This window comes from Mchenga conophoros, linkage group LG16 (genome assembly GCF_057382185.1).
Source record: "Mchenga conophoros isolate Kocher_MC1m ecotype Shallow Benthic linkage group LG16, M_conophoros_male_GT1.1, whole genome shotgun sequence".
NCBI classification, from domain to species: domain Eukaryota; kingdom Metazoa; phylum Chordata; class Actinopteri; order Cichliformes; family Cichlidae; genus Mchenga; species Mchenga conophoros.
This window is the reverse complement of record NC_140541.1, coordinates 2,499,057-2,517,009: the sequence shown is the minus strand read 5'-3', so window position 1 is coordinate 2,517,009 and position 17,953 is coordinate 2,499,057. Positions and strand designations below refer to the sequence as shown.

The 17,953-nt window shown below is 44.0% G+C and overlaps 1 protein-coding gene across 2 annotated transcripts in view; it reads left to right on the top strand.

Moving 5' to 3' along the window:
• parp4 (poly (ADP-ribose) polymerase family, member 4) overlaps nt 1–17,953 on the top strand; it is a 41,453-nt gene that overhangs the window by 13,854 nt on the left and 9,646 nt on the right. For both annotated transcript variants that reach the window (XM_085248479.1, XM_085248478.1), the window contains exons 12-27: nt 301–484; nt 653–794; nt 1,611–1,753; nt 1,849–1,980; nt 4,188–4,274; nt 4,411–4,575; nt 4,656–4,702; nt 4,873–4,954; nt 5,786–5,923; nt 6,011–6,200; nt 6,477–6,547; nt 10,331–10,518; nt 11,225–11,324; nt 11,439–11,606; nt 17,602–17,682; nt 17,813–17,893. In XM_085248479.1, the coding sequence (XP_085104605.1) occupies nt 301–484; nt 653–794; nt 1,611–1,753; nt 1,849–1,980; nt 4,188–4,274; nt 4,411–4,575; nt 4,656–4,702; nt 4,873–4,954; nt 5,786–5,923; nt 6,011–6,200; nt 6,477–6,547; nt 10,331–10,518; nt 11,225–11,324; nt 11,439–11,606; nt 17,602–17,682; nt 17,813–17,893 (1,999 nt within the window). The remainder of the gene's footprint in view (nt 1–300; nt 485–652; nt 795–1,610; nt 1,754–1,848; nt 1,981–4,187; nt 4,275–4,410; nt 4,576–4,655; nt 4,703–4,872; nt 4,955–5,785; nt 5,924–6,010; nt 6,201–6,476; nt 6,548–10,330; nt 10,519–11,224; nt 11,325–11,438; nt 11,607–17,601; nt 17,683–17,812; nt 17,894–17,953) is intronic.

Below are 17,953 nucleotides of genomic sequence, written 5' to 3'. Positions count from 1 at the left end.
CGTGCGCATCGGCAACGCTTTGAACCAATAACGCTTTGAATAAGATCATGAGACTTGTTGCCACTTGTTTTAACGTGATCTTGTGTAATCTGCACGCCTCAGCATCTTCTCCTTGGTTCCCTAAGAAGGGCTGTGAGGTTCATACGCTGTGGAGTGTTTTCAGTCCTCTGGTTGTAGAGTTTCCTCTGAATGTAAAGCAAACACTGACCTGCAGTAATACAAGCTTTCACTTGTTATTATTGGAGTTTTGATATCTCTGAACCAAGATGGCAGCAACACAGTCACGTTTTCCATCCACAGCACCAGTCTGAAATACTCCAAGCCCGGCGTGACGGATGGCTCCCGGTTGTTGTTGGTGTGTGACGTTGCGTTGGGACGTTGCAGGCAGGTCTACAGGACGGACGTCCTGCTGAAGCAGGCTCCCGACGGATACGACAGCGTGCGCGGAGTCCGCCGCGCTCCAAACACTCCCTCTGAGTTTGAGGTACAGTAGGACTGTGTGAGCGTTTACATGCACACGGATAAACAGACAGAAGAAAACACTTCCTGCCCATAAGCTGAATTATTGTTCTTTGCTGAATATTTAACTGTTGTCACACTAGGTTCACTTCACTAACGCACACAAACATGCATCCACTCTTGTGTCCTCCAGGATGATGAGTATGTGGTATACAGTCCTGATCAGGTGAAACTCAAGTATGTGGTTCAGTTCAGCATCCAAGGAGACCAGCTAAAGGCCTTCACTCCTGCCGTGGACATGTCACCTGAGCTCTGTCTTCCTTGTTCTGCTGAAGGTGAGCACTGGACAGCTGCGCCTTTGATCGGCTCTTATTTATGGCGATGAACGTGAGAGTACAGTGCGCTCAGCTTAGTGGTTGAACTTGAGCTTTCATACGTTTTTACCCCTCAGCTGTAAAAGGCTCATGTGGTAGCATCGTCACCACGTTTATAATTCCAGTAAGCTGAGAATTAAATTTGAACCTCAAGTGCTAAAAATCATCAGTGACCCTTGACCTCAAGATCAAGTTCATAGGTCTGAAAACTCCAAAAGGAAGCCACCCAGGATTATGACACTTACTCACATTAAGCCCAGACTGATCCCAGTGGGGTTAACCAGTAACACCACCAGATATAACATGTCACTGCTGCACAGCTGTCTTTAAAGGTAAACAGTGACGTCATTCATTAGATGCAGCTTATAATTTACAGATGGACTTCTTTACTCAAAGCACTTTTTAGTTTATCGTAGAAAGACACAAAACCTTTGCATGTAGAGTTGGTGAAACTACACAACAACAGTTTTTTGTCAAGCTCTTCAAAGTGTTTGTTTGCACGTGCAGGATGTTGGTTGGGCCCTGAGCTACAGGTTTGTTGCCATGCAGGCCGAGTCTAAAGAAGTGTCGAGATCCTGCTCCGGTGGCTTCGTCTATGTGAGAGGACTGTGTTTATTGGTCAGGATGGGACTGACAGTCTCTGAACAGCTATGAGATTAGTGGAAATCCTTTGTCAGCACGGTCTGCTATGTGCGAATTATAATTATGAAGCTGAAAGATAGAAATGAAGCTAACCACGTCATTCTGCACTGTTTCGTCTCTTGTTTCTGTGTGTAGAGCTCAGTTTAGGCGATGATATGTTTGAAAGCAGTAAAAACCCCTTGGAAGAGGTGACCGCCGGACTGTTGGACAGCGCTGGTCAGCAGCTCCCTCTGCAGGCCGTTCATGTGAAGTGTAAACTGATGGATCTGCTTTCGCAGGTAACGGTGGCACATCGAGTCGTTTCAGTGTTTTTCATTGTTAGCTTGCTGACATACGATTTGACATTTGATGTGATCGTCTGTGTCCTTGTTAGGTCATCATCTTCCAGAAATACACAAATCTGAGCTCAGTGCCCATTGAGGCAAAGTATGTTTTCCCTCTAGATGATTCAGCTGCAGTGTGTGGGTTTGAAGCTTTCATCAACGGGAAGCATGTCGTGGGACAGGTAACGGAGCGTTATTCAAATACTAGTTCACCGTCTGAAAGTTTTCATTTCCTGTTTCTGTGAATTACAATATAAACACCTGTCAAACTCTCTCTATTTATATATATATTAGGGGTGCAACGATACACAAAATTCACGGTTCGGTTCGATACTTTGGTGTCACGGTTCAATATTTTTTCGATACAAAAAAAAATGTTCATGCCTTTTTAATTTGTCATTTATTAAATTTTCACGGCACATTCCACACCACATCTCTGTGCGTTCATCATTTGTTTGAAGCCAGCTCACCTCCTGCAAACACTTTTCCGAGAATACGCGCTTCTTTTGTGGTTCGGACTCCTTCTGACATTTCTTTGGAGGTGGAGGAACATCACAGTAATTGCTTAAAGGAGCTTCTTCGACATCTTTAAGAGTTCTAAACAAATGTCTGTCCTCCTCCAGAAAATCTTATGTACGCAAACACGCGTTGCAACTTCTTATCTTGTGCGCGTCTTTTGTTTTGACAGCGAATGCGCACCTGCGGACCACTTATGTGCAGCCCTGGTTATTTAGCTCGTCATGTTGCAGCCACAGAAATTCTTTTGTCCATGAAACCATAAAGCTGCACTTTCTTTTTGCCTTATAGTCTGATTTGTCATAACTTCTCCGTTTTGTGGTAAGCTTTTCTTTGGCTGTCACTTCTTCACCCTGACCTGTCTTATTTGGCTCAGCAGAACTAAAATATATATCTGTCTGTGAAGGTTCTCAGTCATCCAGGTCATCGTAGTCAAATATATATCCTGCCGCACTCACATAAGCTCAGCGATTCTCTGCGATCAACCTCTCACATGTTTAAGCTGCGGGAGATTTCACTTGTCATGTTTGCATAGTAAGCTAACGATTAATAAGACGATGTCAGAGGAATTGGTGCACAAATTATCATCACTCACAGATCAGTGCTGTCGCTCTCTATACACAGTTCGCACGATTGCAAAGTGAAAGCAAAAAACAAGCGCAAATTCAAACGCGATTTCAATATGTCACATATTGACAGTGGCTCACCGATGCCAATGACATAATTACCCAGCTACATTTCCGAGAGAATGCAAAAGCATTGACATATATTTTTCCTTCCTACAATAGCCCGACGGGCAGGGCAGAGATAGATTTTGGTAGCCTGACTGGCAAAATCGCTAGCCCCGGGACGTCGGGTTTTACTTTAGTCCATGACTCGCTTACCTTCAGGGTCATACGTCACATGAAAACCAAAATAATTCCAAACGCCAGATCTGAATGAGGGTCGGGGAGGTTCAATTTGCCATGTTGCAAGTAGAGCTTAACTTCTGTCTCGCTAGCTTGCCCTGCGCTCTTCCTTCTGACGATGCTGTCTGTGTGGAGCACTCAGTGGATCTGCGCTCGACAGTGCAGCCTAGGCGGAGTAGTCGAGCGCAGATTCACTGAGCTCTCAACACAGACAGCATCGTCAGAAGGAAAGTTGATAAAATAAATTAAAAATGTTGTATTGTTCGATACATATGCGTACCGAACCGAAAGCACTGTATCGAGTGGTTCAATATCTATACAAGTATCGTTGCACCCCTAATAAATATATATGTATATATATATATATATATATATATATATATATATATATATATATATATATATATATATATATATATATATATATATATATATATATATTTTATTTTATTTTTTTATTCATGAAAATGTGACCAAAGCATAACAGGATCTTTTATTATTCCTGTTGTTGTTGTCAAAGCCCAGCAGTCTGTTGATAATACCCAGTACTCTGACGCTGGAGGGAGTAGAAAAGCATTCTTTAGTGTTTTCCACAAAGTTCTGCCAACATCAACGAGCCTTGAAGCAGCCGGGTTTGTAAAAGACTTCAGGCTGTGACTACATCACCCTTCAGCTCACTCGCTCTTTTGCTAGTTTGATCTATCAAATGCAACATTTAGGTTTATTTTGGACATTGAAGTTCTCATGAGCTCATTGGCTAATGATTTGTGAGTCACAATTTGTTGACCAATAAGCACGTGGGTTCTCTCATTTCACAGTCACAGCCCTGTGCTCGTGACATTTGGATTCAAAAGATGAACGATGAATAGTAAAGCTGCTCAGTTTGAGGCACTACGTCTATCGTGTATATAAAGCCTGTGCTGTTCAACACAACGTGAGCAAACCAATGGATGTTTGTTTCTCAGGTGAAGGAGAAAGAAAAAGCTCGCAAGGAGTACAAACAGGCTATTGAGAAAGGACATGGAGCTTATCTCATGGACCAGGATGCACCTGTACGTCTAAGCACGCACACACACACACACACACACACGGTCATCATGCGGGTCCAGAGCTGTTTAGCGTCTCCTGGTGTTATGTAGGCCCTTTTAGCCGCCGCTGGTTGTGACATGGTCTGTATCCTCACTGCAGGATGTGTTCACCATCAGTGTGGGTAACCTGCCCCCTGGTGCAACTGTCCTCATCAAAGTGACCTTTGTCTCCGAGCTGATCGTCAGGGACGGCACAATTCTCTTCTCCCTGCCCGGCAGCGTGGCTCCGTGGCAGGAGAGTGCATCCCTCAACCAGACCACACAGGTAACAGAGATCCTGTCCGGCTCATGATTGAATCAGAGTTTGCTTTGATGACAAATATGACTTTAAACGTCACTCCACAGGTCAGTGTGGAGAAGGTGTGTGTAACTGATGAAGCTGCGAGTGTGAGGTGAGCGAAATGAAGCATTTCTGTTAACCAGTCTGAACCTCGTCTGCTCATATCCACCTCCAAACTGTTAAGAACTGAACAACAGCTTTGCAGTATTTACAGCTTCATTATTTCGTGTATCGTCATGTTTTTGGTTTGGGGTTGTTCAATCACTGTTCCTTTGCTCTCAGAGAGTTCACCTTGGACCTGTCAGCTGAAATGCCCTATGAGATCTCCAGCCTGCAATGTATCACTCACCAAGTCAAGATGAAGGTCATTTGGCTTTTTATTTTACATTTAAGCAGTGAAACTGAATATTTTATTTACAAAAAATGTGTCCAAGTGGAAGATGGTAGATAATGAAAAGAAGAGGCCCCAGGACAGATCCCTGCACGCCTGCAACCAGAGGAAAGGGCTGAGAAGTGAAGGATTTAAGTCGAATAAACTGAGTGATTTAAACCTGGCTAGTGGGATATGGGAGAGACCGAAGGAGGCGAGCCTACTGAGGAGAATTGAGTGAGAAATGGTATCAAAAGCAGCAGTCAGATCGAGAAGAATAAGAATGGAGAGTAAACCAGAGTCGGCTGCCATGAGAAGATCATTGGTTACTTTTATCAGCACAGTTTCAGTGCTGTGGGGCGGCGAAGACCAGACTGCAACTGTTCATGCAGATTATTATTAGTTACGTATCATCCAAATCTTTTGGGATTTAAGTCCCTCTGATCGAGCATGTGAACAAATGACAACCTGGCTGCATTTGGAATTGAATCAGAAGTCATTAAAATGAATTCTGCTACTAGTAATAACAATAATTACAATCATTATTATACTTGTTGCCGTTTGTTCTTCATTTACAGCTTTCCAAAACACCGTCATTCATTCTATTTAAAGATTTCGATTGTTAATATTTGTTTAATGTGACTCTATTTTAGTTGGAAATCATTTCTATTTGACCTGTTGTCTGTGTCCAGTCAGAGGAAGGCTGGGTGGACCATACCACTAATTGTTTTACCTCAAAGTTTAAACCAAACTGCTGTTTACAAATATGGATTTATTGCATGCAAACCAATCATTTTTTGCTCTTTAATGTTTGTGGTCATGTAGAAAACCGACTGTAAGGCAGTGGTGAGCGTGCTGCCAGGACAGATCATGGGTCCAGATGGATTCCAGCTGTCCATCATGCTGTCTGACGTCCACCTGCCCAGGATGTGGGTGGAGAAACACCCTGACAAGGACAGCCAGGTTTGTCTGTCGCTCTCTTTGTCTTCTCCTCCTGTCACTCTAAAAATGCTGCTTTTTTGTTCAGCCATCTCGTTTCCGTCCCTTTAGGCCTGCATGTTGGTTTTCTATCCAGACTTTGAGGTCAGCTCCAGTTCAGACGCAGATGAAGTCATCCTGCTGTTGGACACGTCCGAGTCCATGAAGGGAGAGTCTCTCCACTCGGCCCGCAGAATCGCCCTGCAGATTCTCAAAAGCCTGGATCGCAGCCTGAGACTCAATGTGGTTTTCTTTGGAACAGGTCGGTTTGTACTTGCAGCCTGAGGCAGCTTTTAGGCTAACATTTAAAAAGTGTTAGCTCAAGTCAACCTGAAGGATGTGAATAACAAGAGCAGCACGTCTTTCTGTGAGCAAACCTGTGTCACTCACAAGAGTTTCATTTACAGTTTGTCATATTTGCATTTTTCCCACACAATACTTGGATGAAGCTGTTAATCACATATTACTGAGGAAACCCTGCAAATGCTTGCTGTAGCCAGTGGTAGCTTTCTTAACTTTTACTGTGTTTGCCTTTCAGATCACACAGAAGCTTTTCTAACAGTGACGCCACTTGGTGAAGTTTATGAAGAAGCCCAGAGATTCATCAAGGTCAGTTATAAATCTGCTGTGCTCTTATAGCTCCGGGTACTGAGTAGCATGGCTGCATGCTGCTCTATTTGTTCTATTCTTATCTTAGCAGGTACGCTAACACTAGCTAACATGATCCAGAAAAAGCCCTTCTTTCACCTCAGCCCTAAAAGGCTGATGGGGTTTTGTCACCACCCTGCCGAGTGGGCCACGCCGTCTCCCAAGTTTGTGAATGTGATAACTTGAGAACGAAGCCATGTAGGATTTTCAAATTCTTACTATAGGTGTATCTACCAACAGTGTCAGACATGTTTGAATCTTAGTGACCATGATCTCAAGGTCAGAGGTCAACTGTTCTGAAAAGCTTCAATTCATTTTTATTTATATAGCACCAAATCACAACAAAAGTCCCTCAAGGCGCTTCATATTGTAGAGTAGATACAGAGAAAAACCCAACAATCATATGACCCCCTATGAGCAGCACTTTGGCGACAGTGGGAAGGAAAAACTTCCTTTTAACAGGAAGAAACCTCCAGCAGAACCAGGCTCAGGGAGGGGCGGGGCCATCTGCTGTGATTGGTTGGGGTGAGAGAAGGAAAACAGGATAAAGACATGCTGTGGAAGAGAGACAGAGGTTAATAACAGATATGATTCAATGCAGAGAGGTCTATTAATACATAGTGAGTGAGAAAGGTGACTGGAAACTTAACTTGTGACACATCAGACTTATTGGTAATGTCACAAGAAAAACAATGGTGTGCTTGGTTTCAACGTAACTTTATTCTTTCATGAGTTATTTACAAGTTTCTGACCACTTATAAAATGTGTTCAATGTGCTGCCCATTGTGTTGGATTGTCAATGCAACCCTCTTCTCCCACTCTTCACACACTGATAGCAACACCGCAGGAGAAATGCCAGCACAGGCATCCAGTATCCGTAGTTTCAGGTGCTGCACATCTCGTATCTTCACATCATAGACAATTGCCTTCAGATGACCCCAAAGATAAAAGTCTAAGGGGGTCAGATCGGGAGACCTTGGGGGCCATTCAACTGGCCCACGACGACCAATCCACTTTCCAGGAAACTGTTCATCTAGGAATGCTCGGACCTGCACCCATAATGTGGTGGTGCACCATCTTGCTGGAAAAACTCAGGGAACGTGCCAGCTTCAGTGCATAAAGAGGGAAACACATCATCATCTAGCAATTTCAAATATCCAGTGGCCTTGAGGTTTCCATTGATGAAGAATGGACCCACTATCGTTGTGCCCATATACCACACCAAACCATCACTTTTGTTGTTCCAACAGTCTTGGAGGGATCCATCCACTGTGGGTTAGTGTCAGACCAATAGCGGTGGTTTTGTTTGTTATTATTCTGCAAATTCTGTGCACCGATCGGGGTCATCCTCGCTGAGATGCTGCAGCAGTTGGAGTTTGTAATGGTGCCATTTGTGAGTAGCACTACTGCACATATTACTTTGTACATTTACACTACTCTGGTCAGTTGTTTACTTGCACTGCTGTGACAATACATTGGGGTGCTAATATGGCACAAGACACTTTAACATTGTATTCACACAATGTACATTTTCAGATTTTGAATTTAAAATTTCCACATTTTTGCTATTTAATTTATTTATTGTATATATTGTCTTTTTGCACAGTCAAAGGAGAGTTCAGGACACATTTCACTGTGTTGCACTCGTATGACTCTGCATATAACAAATAAAGAGCCTTGAATCTTGATGTAAGGAGCAAAAGACCGCACTAGGAACTGAGCTCTTGGAAACTGAGCTACTGACTGTAGTGACGTTTATGGGTGAAGTTGAGCAGCTGACTGAGCTAATTGCTGAGTTTCATGCTGAGCTGGCAGCTCTGAGTGCTCTGGCCACAACTCAGCGTTCCCTAAATCAGAGTGCTCTAATTCAGCACGTGCGGTTTCAAAGTCCACTAAAAAAGCTACACAGTCCGCTGAATTAGCTCACTTGATCCCCTCGCCAAGGTCGAAGGCGGTTGTTCCAGAACCATGTTCTGCCTCAGTTACTAACTTTAAGGCAGCAGGTTAACAGCCACACAAACAGTCTGAGAATGCACAGCCTGTTAATGGGCTCTAGTTTAAACACTCCAGTCAGAATGAGCACAAGAAAAATAGTTTCCATCACTCCCTGAACACTCCTGCCCAGAATGAACAGTCACTGTTTCAGCAGGTAGTGACAAAATGCCTCGGTTACTCACAACAGCTTCACAATTAGTAACTACAGGGACGGCTGACAGTGAACTAACAGTCTCCAGGCCCACTGGCCCAGAGAAACCCACAGTGGACGGGTTAGACAAAACCTTTCTCTCTACTTTCAGCTGGCTTAGCATTGCTAGTGAGTGGGGAAGAAACGGCCTTCATCTTGTTAATAGCAAGTGGTGTTACAACTATGGTGGAGTCTGAGTTACTTTGTCTGCTGACTCAGCAGACGTTGAAGGAGTTAGAAAAGATGGGGTAGGGTGCCGATGGCGAGGAAGCCTTCTTCCCTGAAGTGGAGGGTCCAACAAGTGAGCAGCAAACGACGGTGGGGAAACTGTCCGCCTATGAAGAAAAACCAGGCAACAAGAGCTCCCAGGGAGGCAGCCGCATCCTCCTCGCCCGGACCGCCCAAACCAAACGGCTCAAAGCTGGAACTTGCCCTCAGCACGGTTACAATTCGAATTATTTTCTTAATGTCCAAAAAGCTCACTACACACTACCCGTGTGTGACGTGAAGGACGGGATTTATTTATAGTGAGTGGAAAAAACAACATGTACAAATGCAGCACTGTGGCTCCCGTGGCGATTCCTCTGCGAGTCCGACACACGTGTCCATAAACAGTGAAGAGGTGACAACTCCAAAACCCGATTGCGCTCCGTGGTTTCCCCTCGAGACGACACTACCGACTCCTGGTGGCACAAAACACACACAGCTCAGCAGGAAACCCACAGTAGTGATGTCGTTCACATAAACGCTCATCAATGGAGGTACTCTACAGGTTTGGAATAGACTGGAGCTCCGCCCCCTTCTTAAAAAGGACTCTCTTGATGAGGCCATCAGCTGCAGCTGCTAACGAGCGGCAGGTGTCGCAGTCCCTTCAGTGGCCCAAAGTACCCCGGAGCGCGTATGACCACACACACAGGGAGGAGGAGGAAAACCACCAAAAACACAACATATAAAATAAACATACAAAAAATGCATTAGCTTACTTAGACCCAGGCCATGACAGTAACCTCCACTAAAGCTGTTTCTGTGCTGTGATGAGCTCTGAAACTAATGGTGGACATTGGCCTTTATTACAGTTTGTTACATGTTTTTGCTTTTATGACTCCAGTAACACGTCAAAAGATTTTGCAACTTGCCCACAGACAAAGAAATGATCAGTTTCTATGGTGGGTTCATGTGAACAGTGAAAGACAGCAATGAGGAAAAGCATCTAGAAAAATGCATTTGAAAAACGTTACACATTCATTTTCATGAAGGGAAAAGTATTTGATCCTCTGGTGATCACAGAGGTCAGGCGTGTCGTGCAGTTGCAGGTTTTGCACACATCTCAGTTTGTCCCGCTCATGTTTGCAGATCCTCTCCAAGTCAGAAATGTTTTGTGGCTGATGAACTAAAACCTTCGGCTCCCTCCACAGATTTTCTATGTATAGCTTCTATTATAATGTGACTGTGTTGTATTAGTGAATATATTTTGATGTTAATGGCACTGGTAATGTTGTGTTTAAAGCCAAACTCAACAGAGAGTTTTGAACAAGCTCGATTCTTCTCTTTCCTATTAGCACTCCGCTCCATTAGGGGGAGGCACTGAGCTGTGGCGTCCCCTGCGAGCGCTCAGCCTGCTGCCTCCATCGCGCGGCATCAGGAACCTGCTGCTGCTGTCGGACGGCCACATCCAGAACACCGAGCTCACCTTGAAGCTGCTCAGAGACGATGCTCAGCACAGTCGCCTCTTCACCTGTGGCCTCAGGTCTGAAAAGGGTTCTGAGTGGGAAAATAATAATAATAATAATGGATTGGATTTATACAGCGCTTTTCAAGGCACCCAAAGCGCTTTACAATGCCACTATTCATTCACTCTCACATTCACACACTGGTGGAGGCAGCTACAGGTGTAGCCACAGATGCCCTGGGGCATCATCTATACACATCTATACACTGTGTAGCAGCCTTGTGTTTAAATAGTTGCCCTGTGAAGTTATTCTCTAAGCTAAGTTGTACACAAGTACAGGATGTCATTTGAGAGTTGTTGTTTTTTTAAGTGTTACACAGCTGTGTCGTCCTACAGCTGTGGTCACAAGTTTACATCCATTTATCATGAACATGATCGTCATGGTAACAGTAGGCTTTCATGATTTCTCTGAACTGCTCTTTTTCCAAGATTATTATACAGTTTACATCTTTAATGAGCTTAAAAAACAAGAAGTGGGTACACAGTTTGTAAACGTTTGCCCACAGCTGTATACTGTCGCATTAAAGTGTGTCCTGCTGTTTAAACGGTACAGTCACCAGTAAGAGACGTGAATTTACAAAGCACAAGGCCTGAATAACAACATTAACAACACGGATCATTGTAATGGACGCTGTGATGCTCTGCACACTGAGCTTCTTCTTGATTTGATCCATTTGATCTTTTAAATATGTATAAAGTATATCTATGTGTCTGATGATTTTAGCACAATGGCCAACCAACACATGCTGAGAGCCCTGGCTCAAGCAGGGGGCGGAGCCTATGAGTTCTTCGACACAAAAACCAAACACAACTGGGCAGAGAAGGTGAGCGCTCATGTCATACATAAGCAGCTGTTAATTGTTGTTATTCAGTTGTTGACTCGTTATAAGAAGATCATAAATAACACCCAAAATTTTCTCTGTCTGTTTTGTTTACAGGTGGCCTGTCAGCTGAAGCGTATGGCATCTCCTGGCTGCAGTTCAGTGTCTGTCAAGTGGCAGCAGTTCAGCCCAACAAGTCCACCTCTGCAGGCTCCCAAGCAGCTGCATGCTCTGTTCAATGACTGTCACACTCTGGTTTATGGCTTTGTGCCACACTGTACTCAGGTAAGCTGCTTCTCTACTCTCTGAACACAGCCCTGCCTTTTCCTTCTTTTCTGTCTTTTAGAATAGAAAAGAATAGAATTCAACTTTATTGTCATTGCACATATCATGAAATGCAGTTTGCATCCATGCAGAAGTGCTTTAGCCATGATATAGGTATATTACAAAATATATATCAGCAATAATAAAGATATATTACAAAAATGGGGCTATTATGGGTGTGTTACAGTGTACACGGTATGAAGGTATGTTATGAATATGCAATAACTATAAGTATATACAGGCTGTAGTAGGGCTGTGCGACATGACAAAAATCTAATATCCCGTTATAAGACATTTATCGTCCTGACAACGGTATAAATCACAAAAATTTAATATTTTCTGTAAATTCTGTGAATCTCGAACAACTTTACTTGTGTGAAGCTTTTCCAGCTGGGCGTCCTTTACTTGGACTCCAGTGTTTTAACCGATGCATGAAACTATACAGGTCGCCCTGCAGTGGAATGAACCCGCCCCCGACCTTACACACACTACACAGACATCACATGGGGATACAAGTCGGAGAACGGTTGCATTACAGGAAAACACTGAAATGTACACTACAATGGGAAAGTACAAGAGGAAAAAAAGAGACCTCTGCTCATGCTGGGCTACAGGAGGACAGCATGAGCACAGGAAACAGAAAAACTCCTCTGCACAGAAAAGCACATAAATGTCCACAGCACAACATTATAGAGCACGTGACCAGCAAACAGGGTTGGGTAGGGGATAAGGAGTTCACCCAGGCAACACAGCAGCCATCCTGCCACTGCGCCGACTCTCCAGCGCGGGCCCAGACCCGCCTCGTGTTCCCAGGAGGCAACAAGCATCGAAGGCGTTGGAAGGGGAGGGGGATGTGTGAGTGCTTATCAGTGTAAGTGTGTGCGTGTCCATAGTTCAGCTGAGACAGTGTCCTTCGCCCTATCAGGCTAAGTAAACCCAGCCAACCCAGGTTCCTTGCATAGAGTGGGAAGAACAGTCAAAACAGTCGTTATCAGGGAGTTTTTGTTCGGCTCCAGCCTTTAGACATAAGTTGTAACGGACACCATTTTCTTTCAAAGTTTGAGTCCAAAGTTTATTTTTTAGCACCTGACGGCTCTGTTTTTTCTTAAGTGCACAAACCTCCACCTCTGGTCTTGCCGGAGTCATCTGCTAGCCTGTCGGCTCGGTGTGTGTAGCGTCCTGCTAACTCAGTAGCATATTGTCCGGGCAGCTGTTGTTCAGCCAACCTCCGGTGTTCTGGAGATCTCTGGGATGAGTCGGAGATCGGCGATAAAACTGTTGGAGTTATGAGTCCAAATGTCCAGAAGGTCTTGTCTGCTGTAGGTCAGCAACGCACAGCAATTCTGGATGAAGAATCCGGTCAAAAATACCGTATTTACCACACTATAAGGCGCACTGTCGATTTTTGTGAAGATTTAAGGATTTTACGTGCGCCTTATAGTGCGGTAAATACGGTAGATTAAAACAACCCGCTAAATAGCAGATTCTGGAGGGACACTGAGCCTCGTGTTGTTCACGTGACGCCATCTTACATTTAGAAATGTACAAAGTACGTTTTGCTGCTGCTAAAAATGTCCATGTAACAAGTGAGAATATGATCGGCAGTGTTGTGATTTGCTGTGTGGCAGACAGGATTGGACCCAAACGCAGAACTCACAGACACCAGGGTGAACTGAAAGAGGCAGCTTTATCTTGGCTAAAGTGGAAACACTGACGTCGGACAAGGACTATCAAAATAAAACAGGAAACACACAGAGCGAAACTCAGACTCAGGACACACAAGCTTAACAAGGAGACTTTTTTGTTGGTTTGTTTGTTTTTATGAGATGTTTTGATTTGATAAGTATCTGAGGCTGAGACCCCGATGCTGTAAAACATGATTGCTGGGCTTCATTTCTGTATCCAACTGTAGTTTTAAGATTAGCTGTTTACTAGCTAATGTTGTTCATGAGACTCATCTCACCTTGGTAATATAAATATAATATGGCGAATATATTAAAGTTATCATTTTCACCATTATTAGTTATTACAGCAGTGAGCTTGAACTGTGCCAAACACTGAGCCTCAGTAAAGATTCAAGTTGCAGTTATTTATATTTCCTGTCTCCTTAAATCTTCACTCAAAGACAAGTATCTGTGACAGTGTGTATACAGATGTATTATATATAAGAGACAAATATTGTTCGTTTAATATGTTGGCATTACTGAATTTGGCTCAATGCTTACATACATGTGTAAAAAGCAAATGTACGAGCTGTGATAACTGTGTCTGATAGAATGAAGAGTAGACTGATATATGAAATATTCCTTTATTGGGTGAGAAAATCAGACCATGTCATAACTGCTGTAAGTCACACAGAATAGATATCAGAGCCTTAAACAGGCTGACGTCTGCTAAATGGGTCAAACTGGGCAGAAAGTCTACAAACACATAACATCCTTATAGAATATGATGTAACACTATAGATCAACTTAGCTCAGAATATATAAAGCATATAAACAGTTACAGCAATATGATGCAACACACACAGCAGCTACTGATCCAAAATACTCAAAGCTTCATAGAACCGAAACCAACATTTATTTTAGCTCCATCCTGCTGCTGATACAGACTTTAGGTTTCTGAACATTAAGCTTGTTGCTGCCTTTCATAGTGTGTAACTTGAAGGCCCTGAGTACTCTGAGTACTTTCTCCCACACTGAAAACACTGGGATGATCACATTATTTGAACATTACCTAATAAGACTGATTCAGCACAGACAGTTATTTTAAACTTTCCTAGCAGTCCTTCACAAACAGGGAACAGTCTGTCTATTCTCTCCATCTGTCAGCTGCTGCTGGCTCTTCCTCCTCCTCTTCCTCACACACTGCTGAGTAGGGATGGGTATCGTTTAGGTTTTATCCGATACCGGTGCCAAATCGGTACTTTTGAAACGGTGCCGGTGCTCAAACGGTGCTCAAACCGGTGCTTAAAGAATGGAGAACACAAAATTGGTCCAAAAACCTCTCATATTCAGCTGGTTTTATGTAAAAAGATAACAATGTTAGCCTTTTCTGCAGCTATGGGGCATATATGGTATCACTCTTAGCTGGAAGCAGTGCTTAAACAATGGAAAAAACACAAACTTTATCCAAAAACCTCTCATGTTTAACTGTTTCCCTCTTTTTCTTTGGTCATTTTAGCCTTTTTGGCCAGGGTGAAGGGAGTATCTGCCATCAAACAAGAAGACAGCCGCATGTAACTACGACGGTGTTTGCTAGTTCACCTTACATGCATTAATGTAATAACGTGGTTAGCCTCCTCAGCGTAAATTACACGCGAACAACAGAGAAGAACGGCTGCTGCTGCCATCAAATACGGTGCATTTCTCGGCTTTTAAAAAAAAAACGCTATGCGTCGCCAGGTGTTTCATCGGATTCGAGGTGTTACCTCCTTTGCACAGTATCAGCTTAAAGCACTTGTTGCAGGCTGCTGAGTTTGCATATTTTGCTGTGAAGTACAGCCAGACTTTTGACCGCTTCGCCTTGGTCATTTCTAATCTGTAGCTCTGCTCTAACAGAACGTACGTACCTGGCCCCGCCTACTATCCTCGGAAACATAAAATGATTGGCTAGAATCTAAAGTGTATCACAGCTCAGGAAAAAAAAAGCACCGAAATAAAGCACCGAAATGTGCGCTGCTTTTCGGTCTGGTTACTACCGTTTATGTCAGAACCGGTGCCATCATGGCACCGGACACCGGTACCCATCCCTACTGCTGAGTTTGTCCTGGTGGATCATCAGGGGTGCAAAGCCTCACAGATGATGTGCAGCAGTGGGTCCCTCAGTCTGTCCTCACTCTGGACACTTGCAGTCGTCACACATGGAAATCAAATGTGTGATAAGCTGCAGGATTCAAACACAAGTGTAACTTATAAACACATGTTCATACTTTTATTCCACAATCAGAGAGAAAGACACAGAGAGAGAGTGCAGGACAGACAGACAGGTGACAGTCTCAGGTGTACACACTGCTACACAACAGCACCAGAGAAGCAGGATTTAGTGTTTGTGTTATTACGAAACAAGAAGAGTCCCAGATGGTGCAGTGGACACATGTGTGACTGCTGTGATTAAAGCATCTTTCTTTCAGCTTAACGAGTGAACCGTCAGCTCGTTCAAACACACGTTAAAGTCCGTTTGGCTCGACACCACCGAACAGAGGCAGCAATATAACACAGCTCACATTAACAGTGCAGTGAATCCTGCTTGTGCCGTGATGTTCAGGACTGCAAACCGAGCAGCATCACTGACTTTCAGCTTGTTGTGTTTGTGGATATATGACTGACTTTAATTATCCACAAAATCATCACATTCTCTGTAGGATTAAGGTCGACTATTGAACGGCGTATATTTTAAAGTAAAGGTTTTAAAACCAAGTTAGTACAAACGTCGCTAATATCACACAACTTTCCCGACATGTGACCAACAGTAATGTTTTAATGTTCTTCATTATTAAACATTCGCACATAAATAAGTGGCATAAGCTGTGTCCCAAAACGTAGGCTGCATCCTCCTGAGGCTGCATTTGTAGACCTTTTAACATCACAGCGACGCAGCAAAGGCTGTCCGAATTCGTAGACCCCTCTGAATCTGGCCGACAAATGCGTCCTCCTTTTCCCCAGATTTCAAGAATGGGTCGGTGTATCCTTCGTGGCCTGCCATATCCCAGAATTCATAGCGCCGCCCAGCCAATTCAAGTTTCCAACAATGGCTTAACACTGTAGTGTTTGCTGTACAGGGTATCGAGGAATGCTCAGACCTCTGCATTGGAGAGACCAAACAGCAACTTCATAACGCACGCCACAACACAGAAGAGCCACCGCCACGGGACAAGACTCGGCGGTCCATCTGCATCTAAAGGTCAAAGGTCACTCTTTGAGGATGCCAGTGTTCACGTTTTGGACAGAGAAGACAGATGGTTTGAAAGAGGAGTGAAAGAAGCTATTTACATCCACTGTGAGCGACCAGCTTTGAACAGAGGGCGGGGCTTATGAAACCAACTGTCTGCCATCTATAATCCAGTTTGAGATCCTTCCCAGACGCCTTAACGCCCACTCACATCCTGGGCCATCTGACCTCAGGAAATCACATGATAGGGTGGGGCCAGGTTTCACAATGAGCTCACCCAAAACTCTGGCTGATTGTGACCCACACCTGCTTTCACACCTTGGCTCATGTGATTAGAGGATCATCAGGGGGTCCTTTTGTCCCTCTGTGGGGGGAAACTCCCACTAGGTTTATATCTGGGACTCTCCACCATTTGACCTTAGAACTGAAGAAGCTTCTCGGATGAGAGGTGAAACGTCTTCAAGTAACTTAAAGTAGTCCAGACGCTTTTCTTTGCAAGCTCCTTTGACTACGATGACCTGGATGACTGAGAACCTTCACAGACATTGGAAGTGGATCTTTAACTTATTCCCAGTACCTAATTTCACTCTGTCACTATTCTATGGATAATCCAAATTGCCACTAGGTGTGAATGTGAGAGTGAATGGTTGTCTGTCCCTGTGTGTTGGCCCTGCGACAGACTGGCGACCTGTCCAGGGTGTACCCCGCCTTTCGCCCTATGACAGCTGGGATAGGCTCCAGCGCCCCCCGCGACCCTGAAAAGGATAAGCGGAAGCGAATGGATGGATGGATGGATGGATGGACTATTCTTTGGTTAGTAATGCTTTGGTTGAAACTTCAGGCATAGTTATATTTCTACCAGCTGAACAGTAACTGCGAGTGGCCTGAGGGGAACAACAAATGAGTTAACACTAATCTGCATCAGTGTGACTGCTGACTTAGAAACTGTGAAGAGCAAAATATTTGAACTTTATTTTAATTTGCAGTCTCTGGCTTTTTGACCTGATTAAAGAGTTACAGCACAACACCGTTAGACAATAATGATAATGCCGTTGTTTTAACACAGGCGACTCTACTGGGAAATCTGAGTGGTCAGGAGCTCAAAACAATGGTGTCAACCAGCGAGCTGCAGAAAACAAAGGGCACAGTAAGAACGCACACTGACACTCAACAGTAGCTGCTGTATGAGCATACATCTCACTTGTTAAGCCTGCAATCCTCACGCAGGCTGACTGCCATCACAGGACAGTGAGGTAATTGTTATGTCATGTGTTTAGTTTCTTCACAAGCTCACCGCGAGGGCCGTCATCAGGGATTATGAAGACGGGAACCTGGACACCAGTGAAGCTGAACACGAGGTACTTTGCAGATAAGTGAGACCAAAGATTGAAATTTACAGTAGTTGTTGTTGTTTTACT